The sequence below is a fragment of the Corylus avellana genome, chromosome ca9 (genome assembly GCF_901000735.1).
Source record: "Corylus avellana chromosome ca9, CavTom2PMs-1.0".
Classification (NCBI taxonomy): Eukaryota; Viridiplantae; Streptophyta; class Magnoliopsida; order Fagales; family Betulaceae; genus Corylus; species Corylus avellana.
In genome coordinates this window covers 12,094,221-12,108,684 of record NC_081549.1, presented here as the reverse complement: position 1 = coordinate 12,108,684, position 14,464 = coordinate 12,094,221, and the positions used below count along the sequence as shown (strand labels likewise).

Sequence of the window (14,464 nt, the reverse complement as noted above, 5' to 3'; positions counted from 1 at the left end):
TGTGGGTTATATCATATACCATGAAAACAATTGAAACACATGATGTTGTGACATACCAAAAAGTGCTTTAACCCAAAGATTTTTATGCTTTTGACATCATGGGTCATTATATAATCACCCTTTGAATCATAAATATTGTATGGATTTTGAACGAATGATTAGTTTCTTTTGCTTTAATAGCTCCATCCACGTGTTGAAGATGCTATCAATGGGAATGATATATCCAGCTGTTACCATCTATATGTCAAAAGAGAAGGAGAAATTATAAAGAACAAAAAACGTATGGATAAATGTTAGGGGTACTAAATCTTTTACTAATATATGATTGTCAAACTGATGTGTAGCTTATTTATTGAAGAAACACAAAGCAATTAATTAAGAGAAATGTAACGAGTACCAATGAATGAGTTACACAACAATTTAGTAAGTCTTTGTTAATAAAAGATTTAATACCCTTAACATTTTTCAAAAGTAAAACTTAAGAACTGGTTGAATTGTCTAAGAAAAAGAAAGCTATAAAGTGCAAATGAGTTGAGGGGAACTCATTTGCAACTAGTAAAAAGCATGATGTTGTTATGCTTGGGGGATTTTGGCCAAAACATATTGAAAGTGCAGGTAGAGATTTGTAAGAAGGTAACTTTAATTTCGCCACACAATTAAGGAGTTATGGTTTTAGAAAGAGAAATTAAAGAGAAAAGAGAGGATCATTAAGTGGATCCAACTTTGTGCTGTCCTTTTCATGAAAACCCTATCCAACTTATTGGTTTTATAAATATCAGCCTTAATGTTTTTTGATCTTCTCATGTTGGGAGAACTGTATGGTGTCCATTAACGTATACTAATGGATATGATTATATAATTACTCTTACACTTCCTATATATATTTGGTGGCACAGATAGCTAAGAAGAGAGATTGCTGGCAATGGAAGGTGATATGAATGAGAAGCTTGTAATTAGAGAAGAAGAAGCAGAAGAAAGTAATTGTCATGAGAAAGTAGTGTCGTTGAAGGGGAAGGTGTGGAGGGAGACGAAGAAGATATGGGTGGTGGCGGGACCGGCTATGTTCACCAGATTCTCCACGTTTGGGATAAATGTCATCACTCAAGCCTTTGTTGGACACATTGGCGCTACACAACTAGCTGCCTACTCTCTCGTATACACCGTGCTTCTCAGGTTTGCAAACGGCATCCTGGTATGTACTCTCTCTCACCTTTCAAGCTTTCATTTTTTTTTTTTTTAATATCTTTTATAATTTTTTATAAAGGGTATTTTTATCATTTGGAGGAGACCTTGACAATTTTTGGTAGATAGAGATGGACATTGACAAATATGGGGTATATGTGTAGCTCATGCAAAGTAAGAGAGGGGTCATTAATTACAATTAATAATGCAATAGTTGTGACTCCATCCGTTCATGGTGCATGGGTCACCTACAATACTATTGGATCTTAGGCTAAGCATAAAAGTAAATCTCTTTCACTATCGGGACTAACTCATATAGTAGTAAACCCATGATAGTTATTCCACACCTTCCAATGTACCATGTCATACGATGTATGCATATTGTATTTACATACTCATATTTCTCATCATTTTGTTATTCATCAATCATTTTCACTAAACAGTGTTCACACTATTGTAAAATTTGTTTCATGAGTTGTAAAGCATACACTTTTGATATATAAAATAATCATGGTATAAAAGAATTTAAATAATAAATATCCATGTGAGTTTTACTTACTTTGCTTGTGCGTTTCCCCCAGGCAATTCTGCAAAGAGTTACCCACCTCAAAATCTGTGAAATGATCTAATATCAGTTTCCAATTTAGACAAAAATATCCTTAATTCTATAATAGGGTCAAAATGGTCATTATGCCTAACCATCGAATGTTTGGTTATCCTACCAGTTGTTTGACCTCGATCGTTCAGTAATCATACAAATAATTCTTCCAGCTTGGTCTTGAACTCATTCAGCTCTGCTAGTACCATCCATAGGGCGCCTTCGATATAGGCACGGTACCCAGAATAAACTCGATTTTGAATTCAAATTTTCACTTCAGAGGCAATCTTGAAAATTATGTGCAGAAGATATTTGGAAAATCTTGCACTGACCTCATCCTCTCCCCATGGCTTTAGTGTCACTTGCTTCCAAGCACAATCGATGCTTGCATAGTGCTTAGCTAGCCAATCCATTCCCAAGATGATGTCGAATCCATGCATAGTGAACACCATTAAGTTTGTAGGAAAAATCCTCCCTCCAATACTCACAGGGCATCCACTTGCCTCTCGCTTACAAACTACTATTCTTTGTAAGAAATTCCATTTAAAGTATGTCCCTTATGTCACATATATTGTAATTATAAAATATATGTAATTATGGTGTTCAGTAATTTATTCCAATTAAAGCTTATTGTGTAAATCAAATATTCTGAATTAAATTACTGATTTAATTCTTATGGAACAAGTATTTAATTTCAATCAAATATTCTGAATTAAATCACTGATTTAATTCTTGTGGAACAAATATTTGATTTAATTAAAGATATTATTTTTGTGGAATCAATTAGCTGTATTGATTTGATTTTTATTCCTTGATGGGAGGAATAATTAAGGTAACAGCTCTAATTGAGGGTCCCTTGACCTACCTATAAATAAGACCTGTGTATTCCATCAATTGGCACTCACTGGTAGACATAGGTCAGAAGAACCTCTCAATAATTTTGTTTTCTAGTTTGGTTGCTGTGAAGTTGTTCTTCAAGTTGCTTGAGCAAAGCAATGGCCGGAGGTACATATATATTAAATTATTTCCGCTGCTAGTTTTATTGTTAATTAGCATTTAATATATATAGAATTTCTTACATGTGGTATCAAAGCCTTCTCTAGGCCATATTTACTCAGTCTAATTTTTGGGATATGCCTGCTGTAAAATTTTATTTTTGTTTCAATAATATTTATTTTGTTTATTTGATTATTTAAACAAAATATGGTGAAGAGCATGAATCTTAGTACACGGCTACGTGCCGTTTAAGTGTTCGAATAACACAGCAACTCAGCAAGGGTCTCTTTGAGCACTGCGTTTACAGACAGCTCAAGACCTAACGTAGTGTGCATCTGGTTCGCCCATGACGGTTTGTTGATGCCCATGACGGTTCAGTGTGCATCTGGTTCGTCCGGCTCAGAAACCATCGTGCCGTTTGGCAGTTCCGGTGGGTGTCTAGCCGTATAAGGATTGCCGCTTGTCGGCATCGATCACAGAAAAAAAGCGCCTACATGAGGCTGAGCGGCAGCCCGCTGCCACGCATAAGGTTGAACGAAGGCAACTGCTGCCGCTGCCACTGCTAGCGGCATTTTTGGCCGCATGTAGAGAGCAGCAGCCATCACGGTCGCCTATGAGGACAGCAGCGGCAGGCTGTATGTGGTTGCCTATGAGCTGGTTGGGCGGCAGCCCCTTGCCGTTAACAGTGGTCATTTGGCCGTTTGAACGTCGGTCTTCCCTCCACCTGCAGCGGCTTTGGCTGCATAAAGTGAGCAGCCCGCCCTTGCCGTTAACAGCTGTCGGCTGGCCGGAGTGCCGGCCCTTGGTGGCCGGGGCATGAGGAAAGGGTGGCGGCGGCGGCATATGGGGAAGAGGAAGGGCGGCAGCTAGGGATTGGGATTTTTCTGGGTTGGAACTTAAGGTTTTCGGGTAGGGTTTTTTAACCCATTAGGAACCGGGTCAAGTGGTTTTTTGGGCCACTGGGTATGGGTTTATCTAACCCAAGCCCAATTCAGTTAAAAAATAAAAATAAATAAATAAATAAATTGGTTTATTAAGTGGGCTAACTCGATTGGGCCAACCCAATACAGAAACCAAAGGCTAGCCCAATAAGGAAGCCCAACCCGATAACCCATTCAGTTAAAAAAAAAAAAAACTGGGCTCATATGGGATTAGAACTTGGGCTCTCAAGGTTAAAGGGGCCTCAAACATTTTTCCATTAGGCCATGTATAATATGCTTTTATGTTGCAATTTAATATATGTTATGATTTAAATTGTTTACCATTGAAATTATTGTTTCTTTAATGCATGAACTTAAGGATATATTTATTCTTTTAATTGTTTAAATATAAATTGTTTGATGCCTGAACCTGAGAATAATTAATTAAGCCACATATGTTGGTAAATGTTTATGGTACTATCCAAAATTGTAATCGGAAAGCTCTGGCAAGGCAAGTCTTGGGACTTAAGTGTGCCGTTGTGCGCCCCCTCACTTACCTGGGACACTGTCCGGTTCTACTTTGGAAAAATACTATTTACCCATTAACATGTTGGTTTTGTCTTTTATTCTTGGGAACTTTAGTTTTGGCATCTATACAGTTATTGGATGTTAATGAAGTAGTGATTATCATAATAATTTTGGGAGAGCCACAGCATCCCGATTTTATAATGATAATTGCATCAAGATCATATATGTGAACTTCATAAGGAAAATTAACATCCTGTTGTAATTAATTCATAAATTTAATTACTAATCCCCACAGGGACGTTATTATTTTTATGATTTAATTAGAATAAGATAATAAATTTAACTTTAAAAATAAAATTTCTCTTAGGCCCACAGGTACGGAGAATTTTATTTATTAATGTTAAATTTATTAGTCCTATTAATAGAGTAAATTTCATGCGTGATGCAACCTTTGCCCACAGGTAGGTTGAAATTTACTATTAAATTAGCATTGGTTAATTTAAATAAATTCGATGTTAATGAAGTCGTAATTGTCATAATAATTTTTGGGAGAGCCACAGCATCCCGATTTTATAATGATAATTGCATCAAGATTATATATATGAACTTCATAAAGAAAATTAACATCGTGTTGTAATTAATTCATAAATTTAATTTGCCAATCCCCACAGGGACGCTTTTATTTTTATGAGTTAATTAGAATAAGATAGTAAATTTAACATTGAAAATAAAATTTCTCTTAGGCCCACAGGTACGGAAAATTTTATTTATTAATGCTAAATTTATTAGTCTTATTAATAAAGAGTAAATTTCATGCGTGATGCACCTTTGCCCACAGGTATGTTGAAATTTACTATTAAATTAACATTGGTTAATTTAAATAAGGTTATTTCATAGCATTAAAGTATATAATTTTTCTTGGTTACTAGATGTATTCCTACTGCTTTAATTATTAGTATTTTATGTTCCAATAATTCCTAGTAGTAATTTTTCCTGACTGAAAAGAAAAATGTGTTTTTCACTTTGGGGTGTTTGGAGACTGAATTGGCGTTTCGTGTGGACGAATCACCTTCTGCCACGGAATCAAGTACGCCACATGAGATTATTAAACATGAACGATTGTAATGATTTAAATCGCTTAAGTTTCAACGTTCATGAAATCTCATATCAAGGAAAGCATTAGGGTTTTATTCCTTAGTGTTTTAGGGCCAAAGAAAGGTCATTGAGGAACATTTAGTGAGTTCCAATAAGGCTTTGGCCTGCATCCTAATAGAAAAACTTTAAAGTAAAACCTTTTACAGTTTCAAAATGTGTTTGAGCACATTATGGAAATGAAGGACATAACAGCTCATTATAAAGTCCCTAAAGGTTGAGTTTTTGAGTCATTATGGTCAATTTTATTCTCTCATCTAAATATGATATTTTTTTCAAATATCTTGTGGCACACATAAGGATAACTGATCAATTAAGGAAGTTCTGATCATGTGTATTCAAGAAGATGAGAGATTAAGACATGAGAATCCAGAAAGTTATTCATGTTAAGGGAAAGACCTTTATAGGCAATCATGTCCAATAGTTGATGAATGAAAACAAGGTGCCAACAAAGTGTTATGGCAATTAAGATAGTTGTTTCTCTCACACTAAGGAAAATTATGGGCATATAAAGAATGATTGCATAAAGTATCATAAATGACTTGAAATAAAGGTAATCTCATACACCTAGTGTGTTATGAATCTCTTTTATTGACTCTCCTAAGGACTATGTGGATTGAATTTGGTTTAGCGATCCACGTTGTCAACATAATGCAGGGTTTTCTAAATAATATTTGTTTACAATTAGAGGTTGTTGGGATCTATAGATTAATTTTAAAAATTCAATTATGTCATTTTGACCTTAATAATGTTTTTTTATATTCCACAATTCTTTTAGAAATTTAATTTCTATTTTAGTTTGTTAAAATCAAGTTTGAATATTGTTAAAATTTTTGGGTGGAATATTAAATTAATGGTCTATTTAAAATTGATCTAGATCCCAATTTTTGGAAAATTAATCCCTGCATATAAATGTTGACATAAAGCAGAGTCTTATGAATGAGAAAATCCTCTATGTTATGGCATTGGAGATTGGAATATATCTCTATAAAGAATAAAAAGGTCGATAAATGATAGAGTTTTTACGACTCTTGAAATTTACTACCTTTGGTATTTATGTGGACTGCATTAAGGAAAAGCAGACCAACTATACTACTGAAGGTGCCAACAAAAGTATTTTTTAAATTCTTGAGATCATGTACAAGTGTAACATTTTTCATACTTCTTGCCTAAATGGTTAGAGATATCCTATCTCTTTCGGTAATAACCATATAAGGTTTATGTATCTCTATCTTCTAAATCATAAGGTTGGGGCATTAAATGCTTTCAGTACCTATAAGGTGGAAGTAGAGAAACAAAACAAAAGAAAATCAAGATCGTAAGATCTGATAGAGGCAGATAGTATTATGGTAGGTACACGAAAAGGGGACATGAAAGGTAATGTTCTATTCTCCTAATGGAGTGAAGCCTTGAAAACCGCTGTGTATACATTTAACTCGATTCCAATCAGAGTTGTCCATAAGACACCTAAATTAAGGAATGAATGGAACCAAGTTCAAATTGTTTACACATATGGGGTTGTCTTGCTATAGTGAGGATTTATAATCCACACCTAATGTAATTAGCTTCAAGGACAACTAGCGAAATTTTATAGGTTATACAGTAAACTCCAAGGAGTTTAGGCTTTACTGTTCTTCATTTAGTCCTAGAATTGTTGAGTCTAATATTCAAAATTTATAGAGGACGCTGAACTTAGTGGGAGTGCTTATTCTCAAGGGATTGAATTAGAGGAAGCACAAGAGTTAACTGAAGCCCCTTCACATGAAGGGTGTTTGACTGTGCTTAAGAAAAATCAAATTGATTATCTTCAAGCACAATCGGTTTCAGAACAGTCAACTCATAAGGAACAAGTTCAGAATGAACCTACTCAGACTTTGTCAAAAGTAAATGAAGTAGGATTAAGAAGATTTTCTAGAATAAGGCGACCAACAATCTCTAGTGATTATGTTGTACGCTTTCAGGAGTATGATTTTTATGTCGGACCTAAGGACGATCAAAAATTTGCTTTCACATCCTTTTGGGTGGAGATAACTTCACATTGTGTTTCAATGCCATGAAGGAGGAGATGAAATCTTTGGCTAAAATTCAAGTCTGCAATTTTGTTGACTTACCAAAGGGAGTTGTAGCCATAGGCTGCAAATGGGTTTATAAAACCTAAAAGGATGCTTCCAGGTAATGTTGAACGATATAAAGTTAGACTTGTAGCCAATGATCTTACTCAAAAGGAAGGCATTGATTATCATGGTATGAGTAGCTCATTTTGTTTTAGAGCTATATCAAAAGGATGTGAAAAACAATTTTCCTGAATAAGGATCTTAAGGAGGAGGTGTACATAAGACAACTTAAGGGGTTTTATTAATAACAGTCAGAAAGCTTGCAAATTAAGGATATCTATTAATGGACTAAGATAGGCCTCTCACTAGTGGTGTATAATACAAGGTTGTTACCATACATGGGTTTATTGAGAACCTTGTTAGTCATTGAATATACCTTAAGGTCAGTGGGAGTAAAGTTATATTTCTTTTAGTCCTTGTATATAGATAATATTTTGCTTGCAAGCACTAATTTAGGTTTGCTACATAAAGTTCTTCTTACTAAAGTGTTTTTGGGAGAGATTCAGAATGAAGAACTATGAATCTTCAGTAGCACCTATTATTAAAGGGGATAATGTCCCAAATGTATTGGAACAAAGGCAGAAGAAAAATATTCCATATGTATGCACAAGGTCTACATTAGACCCGACATTGAAATAGCCATTGGACTATTGGGTCAATATAGTATTATGGAATATGCAATGAACCAAGAACTACAGTTTAACCTAAAGATACACTTACCATTTGGTGGTGTTTATTCAGGTTTGATTTTTGCCAAATGTGTAGATAGTAGAGAATCAACTTCAGTATATATGTACTGAAGATGCAGTAAGCAGACTATAGTTGCTACATCTACCATGAAAGCAAAAGTCATTACATGCTGTGAATTAATTACACAGGCATTATGGTTGAGACATTTTTGTTAAGGTCTCAAAATTGTTGATTTTATAGTTAGACCCATAAAGATCTTCTGAGTTAATTCTACTATAGTTATTTTTCTAAGAATAAACTGAGTAGAAGCAGAAGTATGTATATCGACATAAAGTATCACTATGAAAGAGAACATTAAGTGACAATAAGTGTCTATTAAGCATATAAGTGTTGAATTAATGATTACGGATCCCATGACTAAAGGTTTACCGATAAAGAAAGTATAAAGTCATGTGGAATATATGAGATTCATTAATTCATTTGTGCTTAGTTTCTCTTTAATTGGTCTATAGACATAAAGGTTATGTTATAAAGATTTTTGTGCACACATATATTATTCTTATCCGTGGGGATAAAATTAAAGTTGGACCCGAATGAGTTATAGGAAGTTCATTCATAAATTACATTATCCATAAAGTACTCATTTAGGGAGATATTGCACATCGTGATACATGGAAGGGACGGCTTATCATATAAAAGCTTTACCGCCATGATTCGTGTGTAGTATTCCTTGAGCGAGTGGGAGGATTCCATGAAAGGTTGGAATAAATAAAGTATTGGCCATATCATATAACTGAACACCATAAGGAATTTATGTATCATAAGGGCCAAGTGGGAGAATGTAAGAAATTTCATTTAAAGTATGTCCCTTATGTCACATATATTGTAATTATAAAATATATGTAATTACGGTGTTCAGTAATTTATTCCAATTAAAGCTTATTGTGTAAATCAAATATTCTAAATTAAATTACTGATTTAATTCTTGTGGAACAAGTATTTGATTTCAATCAAATATTCTGAATTAAATCACTGATTTAATTCTTGTGGAACAAGTATTTGATTTAATTAAAGATATTATTTTTGTGGAATCAATTAGTTGTATTGATTTGATTTTTATTCATTGATGAGAGGAATAATTAAGGTAACAGCTTTAATTGAGGGTCCCTGATCTACCTATAAATAAGGCCTATATATTCCATTAATTGGCACTCACTGGTAGGCATAGGTCAGAAGAATCTCTCAATAATTTTGTTTTCTAGTTTGGTTACTGTGAAGTTGTTCTTCAAGTTGCTTGAGTAAAGCAATGGCCGGAGGTACATATATATTAAATTATTTCCGCTGTTAGTTTTATTGTTAATTAGCATTTAATATATATAGAATTTCTTACATTCTTCCCATTGGAGTGGTTACAGCAAAACTAACCTTTGGGCATGCTACCGCTAGTCTACATAACTTAGCAAAGACGGTAGACATGAAAGAATTGGTAGCCCTTGAATCAAATAAAACGGATGCTTTAAATCCAAGAACAGGAATGGTATCTCCACATCTTATTCTTCTTTAAGCTTCCTTGGAAAGAGCAAAAAATCCGAGCTAACGCCAATGGTTTTTGTGCCTTCCCATGTTGTGGTACTGATACCTTAGTTGTGCAAACTTGCTAAAGTGACGAGCTTGGCCATGCTGATCGCATACTCCCAAGCCAACTCTACAAGCTCGAAGCTCCCCAATGAACCTTATTGCAATGCCAGCATGGAGCCGATGCTTGATTCTTTTAATATTGCTATTGTTGACACCGAGGGACGATTGGAGCATGTCTGATGTAAGACGATATTCACCTATATTTTTGCTAAAAACAAAAATAAGGAAAAAATCAAAAATAATACCGGAGCAACGCCGCTTGATCGAAATTTTATCCGTTCTCCGACAATAAAAGTAGAAAAGAAAAGATTATCACGATTCTCGCTGATTGTTAATTTTATATTAGGATTTTATTTTATTTTATTACGACTTTATTTTCTTTTGTTAATATGGTTAGATTTGCTTTAATTATTTTCATTTTTTTATTAGGATTAGGTTTACTATTACTACTAGGATTATGTTTACTTTCTTTATAAGTTTTTCTCTTTTATAAATAGGCTAACTTATATGTAAAAATCATCAATTGAATCATTATCGAGTTAGAGAATTTTCTTTCAAATACTCTATATCTTTCTTTTAGCCTCTTACAACAATATTTTTCCTAGATCCAATCCTTCCAGATGAGGTACCAGGGATGAAGGTTTACTTCCTATGTTCAGCAAATGTCACAATATTTTCCTTCGAACTTTAGTCGTAGACAGAAGCACAATCCACTAACTGGGAGAAGTTCTAAATGTCAAAGCATGCCATCATCGTCCTGATTAATGGGTGTAGACCCCTTTCGAACTTCTTGGCCTTCTTTTGCTAATCAAGAATTTAAGGTTGATGAGGAATTATTCAAGAAAAAGCCAAAGAAACATGAAACTCTTCTTCTGTTTTTGGTGAAACTCAATACTAGAAATTCAAGGACCCTCTGTTTTCTTCCTTGTATTTCTTGTTGCAAAATAATTGAGATGAGCAAACGTTTCACCATAAAAATTAATCAACCCTCTCTCTCTCTCTTCTTTTTTTTTGTTATATATGTTTTTGGATATCTTTATCATTATATGTTTATTGACCAGTAGTAATAGTGTTATATACATGTAATTGATCATCAAACAATTGTAATATTTCTTTTCATAGCTATTGTGGTCTCTTGTACCTGAAAAGAGCTCTTTCTATTTGATTTGAATGACGTTAGTGAATTTGGAAGTGCAGTTGGGCATGGCTAGTGCACTGGAAACTCTCTGTGGGCAGGCATATGGTGCAAAACAATACCACATGCTTGGAGTATATCTTCAAAGGTCATGGATAGTTTTGTTCTTGACCTCAATCTTTCTTCTTCCTCTATTTATCTTCACAACCCCAATTCTAGAGCTTTTAGGCCAAGAGGAAAATATTGCAGAACTAGGAGGAAACATTGGTTACTGGTTCATTGGTGTGGTGTTTTCCTTCATTATAAGTTTCACATGCCAAATGTTCTTACAATCACAGAGCAAAAACATGGTTATTACCTACTTGGCAGCATTTTCAATTGCAGTCCACATCCTCCTCTCATGGCTTTTAACTGTGAAATATAAGTTTGGGATTCCGGGTGCAATGTTGTCCACATTGGTGGCCTTTTGGATTCCAAATATCGGCCAGTTTATATTTGTTGTATGTGGAGGTTGTCGGGAAACATGGAAGGGCTTCTCAATATTAGCTTTCAAGGATCTTTGGCTGGTTTTCAAGCTTTCGCTATCATCTGGTATTATGCTCTGGTAATTAATTAAGAGTTCTTTTTTTTTTTTTTTTTTTTTTCAAACTGCAAATTAATATATATGTGATTTATAAATTAAGAATCAGTTCATAGCCTCTTGAAGTTTGTCAATTTGATAATTGCTTTCGTATAGGTATAACATGTATCTAAAAAGTTTTTTAGTGAATGACATTTGTTTCATGGCAGTCTGGAGCTCTGGTACAACACAGTGTTGGTTCTTTTAACAGGAAATATGAAAAATGCTGAGGTCTTCATCGATGCTCTATCCATATGGTAATTCTAATCAACTTTTTTCCTTTTTTTTTTTAATGTTTCTTTGGCTTTTGCTTTCATGTTGTTATTAATTCAAAAATATATCATCCATCATACTCAATAAATCTTGATAATTCAAAAAATATGCTTCTTTACAGTATTAATATCAATGGGTGGGAAATGATGATATCTCTAGGATTCATGGCTGCAGCAAGGTATGAGCATCATCTAATATTGTATCTTAAATTTGAAAATAACTATATCAAGGACAAGGTACGATGCATTTATGAAAATGTTGCAGTGTCCGGGTATCAAATGAGCTAGGAAGAGGGAGTTCAAGAGCTGCAAAGTTCTCAATGATGATGATAGTGCTGACATCATTCACCATTGGATTCGTGCTTTTTCTATTTTTCCTTTACTTCAGAGGACGTGTTGCCTACATATTCACCGAAAGTCAGGAGGTGGTTGAAGCGGTGGCAGAATTGTCACCCTTGCTGGCTCTCTCTATACTACTCAACAGTGTTCAACCAGTGCTCTCTGGTACACTTCCTCTTTCTCCATTATCTTCAACCTACACATACTATAACGCTTCCAAAATTAAACTGATTTATTCAATCAATATTGAAAGAATTACTAGTAACTCCTCCACTCCAATTAACTAGTAACTAACTGGTTGTATTACCCTTCAAAGATAACAGAGTAAAAACTTGCAGAAAGTAAAAATTCATGATATGAGATTACCATAATCCTTAATGCCATTATGTATGATCAAATATAGGGTCAGAGCTACCAAAAACATTTTATAAACCAAAACCCGACATCTTCATCCTAGCTAATTTTATCACTCTATACTCTAGAGACCTGCTAAACCGCAAAACGTCAAAGTGTACGTTTGCCAAGTGGAAAAAAAAATAACTGCACAAGTCTAAGACTTAGTAAGCAAATATTAGTAGTTGGTCATGCAATGAGCCTTTGACTGACGTTTTATAACTTGGAATAGTAAAAGTGAATTTTCAATGTAGTTCATTTTAAAGGAAGGATGGGGCATAATTATGATAACAATCACTCATATTTTAATGCAGGGGAATCGTACTATATATATATTAACTATAACTATCTTCCATATAATCTTTCCAAGCCCTTAATCCATTCTTGGTAAGGTTGGCATTGTCGTAAAGGACCTGTAATTCAATACTGGTGCCCCAGATATCTTTCATGTATTGTCCACTTATTAGCAGCCTGATCGAGTCCGACATCGGGTGGCCACGCTACTAATGATATTCGTCTATAGTGACCACCAATCAAGTTTAGGTGCACCAATCATGAAATAACCATTAAATCTAAGGTCAAACATAACAATAAATCTTTGTGACCATAGGGTTAAGTGAAAGAAAGTAAAGAAACTTGCTTTTAGCATAATGAAGTCTCAGCTTCGTTCTCATTGTATATATAGGCAAAAGAGTTACAATTGTAATCAAGTTTAATAACCTTAAACTTGATACAAACTAGGAGAACTAATACAACTAAAGAACTAAAAAGGGAAGAGATAAAACTGCTTTAAAGATAATAGAAGAGATGCATTCGGATTAGAGGAGAAGAGATCTGTTTGGATTCAAAGACTGAATCCAAAACAGAGTATGTGTTGTGAGTTTTAATTGTTACTCGCAAGTGCACAAGTCGTTTGCAATATAACTTTCGCAAGTGTGAGGTCGAATCAACAGGGAATTAATTGTGTTCGTGAAAACAAACTTCTATCTAAATTAATTAAACTTTAATCTAGTTCCAACAATTGGGTGATTTTTCTTGCAAAAATAAAAACTAAATGAAATTAACTTTAATCAAGTGAATAAAAATACTAAGGCTTAGAATTCACACTCACCAAATCAAGCAACACATTCTCATGTTTTGTCCATACAGTTGAAGAATGATAAAACCCTATGCATGTTCCACTTTTCATAAAAATACCACATTAAAACATTCAATGAATCCATCCATTCTACAAATCACAAAGAATACTCAACTTAAACCAAATCATCCAATGTATCCATTTGATTGACGAATCATAATGGATATCCAATTTAAATTGAATGATTCAATGTATCTATCGAATGAAACATATCGAATATCCAATGTTTACACAAATAATAATCAAAACAATCAATTAAAAGTGTTTAATCAACTGATTGAATTGAAATAAAACATCAAATATATTAAACATTGGAATTGTACGAATATTACAATGAGAATGTGACTGCTAATCAATTGTGAGGCTTCATCTTCAACCTTAGTTGAAGGTTTAGCCTTTTATGTCTACAAAAATCAAATTAAAACTAATTGAATTCATCAAAACTGATAAACTTACAAAGTTAAATGTGTTCAGAGCTAAAAGATGCCAAAAACTTGAAAATTACACTGAACGACGCCCCCTTGGTTTGTTTCGCTAGAAAAGAATGCTATTTATAGGGCTTGCCTAGGGGTTTTAACCTAAATCCGGCGCCAGGACAACTGAGTGTGCTCAATCGCATACTAGGTGCGCTTGCTTGCACTCGAGCATGCATTACTGCTCTTGCGGCATAGCGCTTGGGCGCTGCTTGCTTGGGCATAGGTGGGGGTGTGCTTGAGCGTGCCCTTGCTGGGCTCGAGTGCAGATGCGCCC

The 14,464-nt window shown here is 34.4% G+C and overlaps 1 protein-coding gene across 1 annotated transcript; it reads left to right on the top strand.

The window, feature by feature from the left end:
- Window positions 1-565: 565 nt before the first annotated feature.
- On the top strand, window positions 566-12,470 carry LOC132162310 (protein DETOXIFICATION 21-like). Its single transcript, XM_059572558.1, has 6 exons — window positions 566-633; window positions 897-1,192; window positions 11,016-11,557; window positions 11,743-11,829; window positions 11,967-12,023; window positions 12,110-12,470. Exons 2-6 carry the CDS (start codon window positions 923-925, stop codon window positions 12,468-12,470), a joined length of 1,317 nt encoding a protein of 438 aa, XP_059428541.1. The 5' UTR covers window positions 566-633; window positions 897-922.
- Window positions 12,471-14,464: the final 1,994 nt, after the last annotated feature.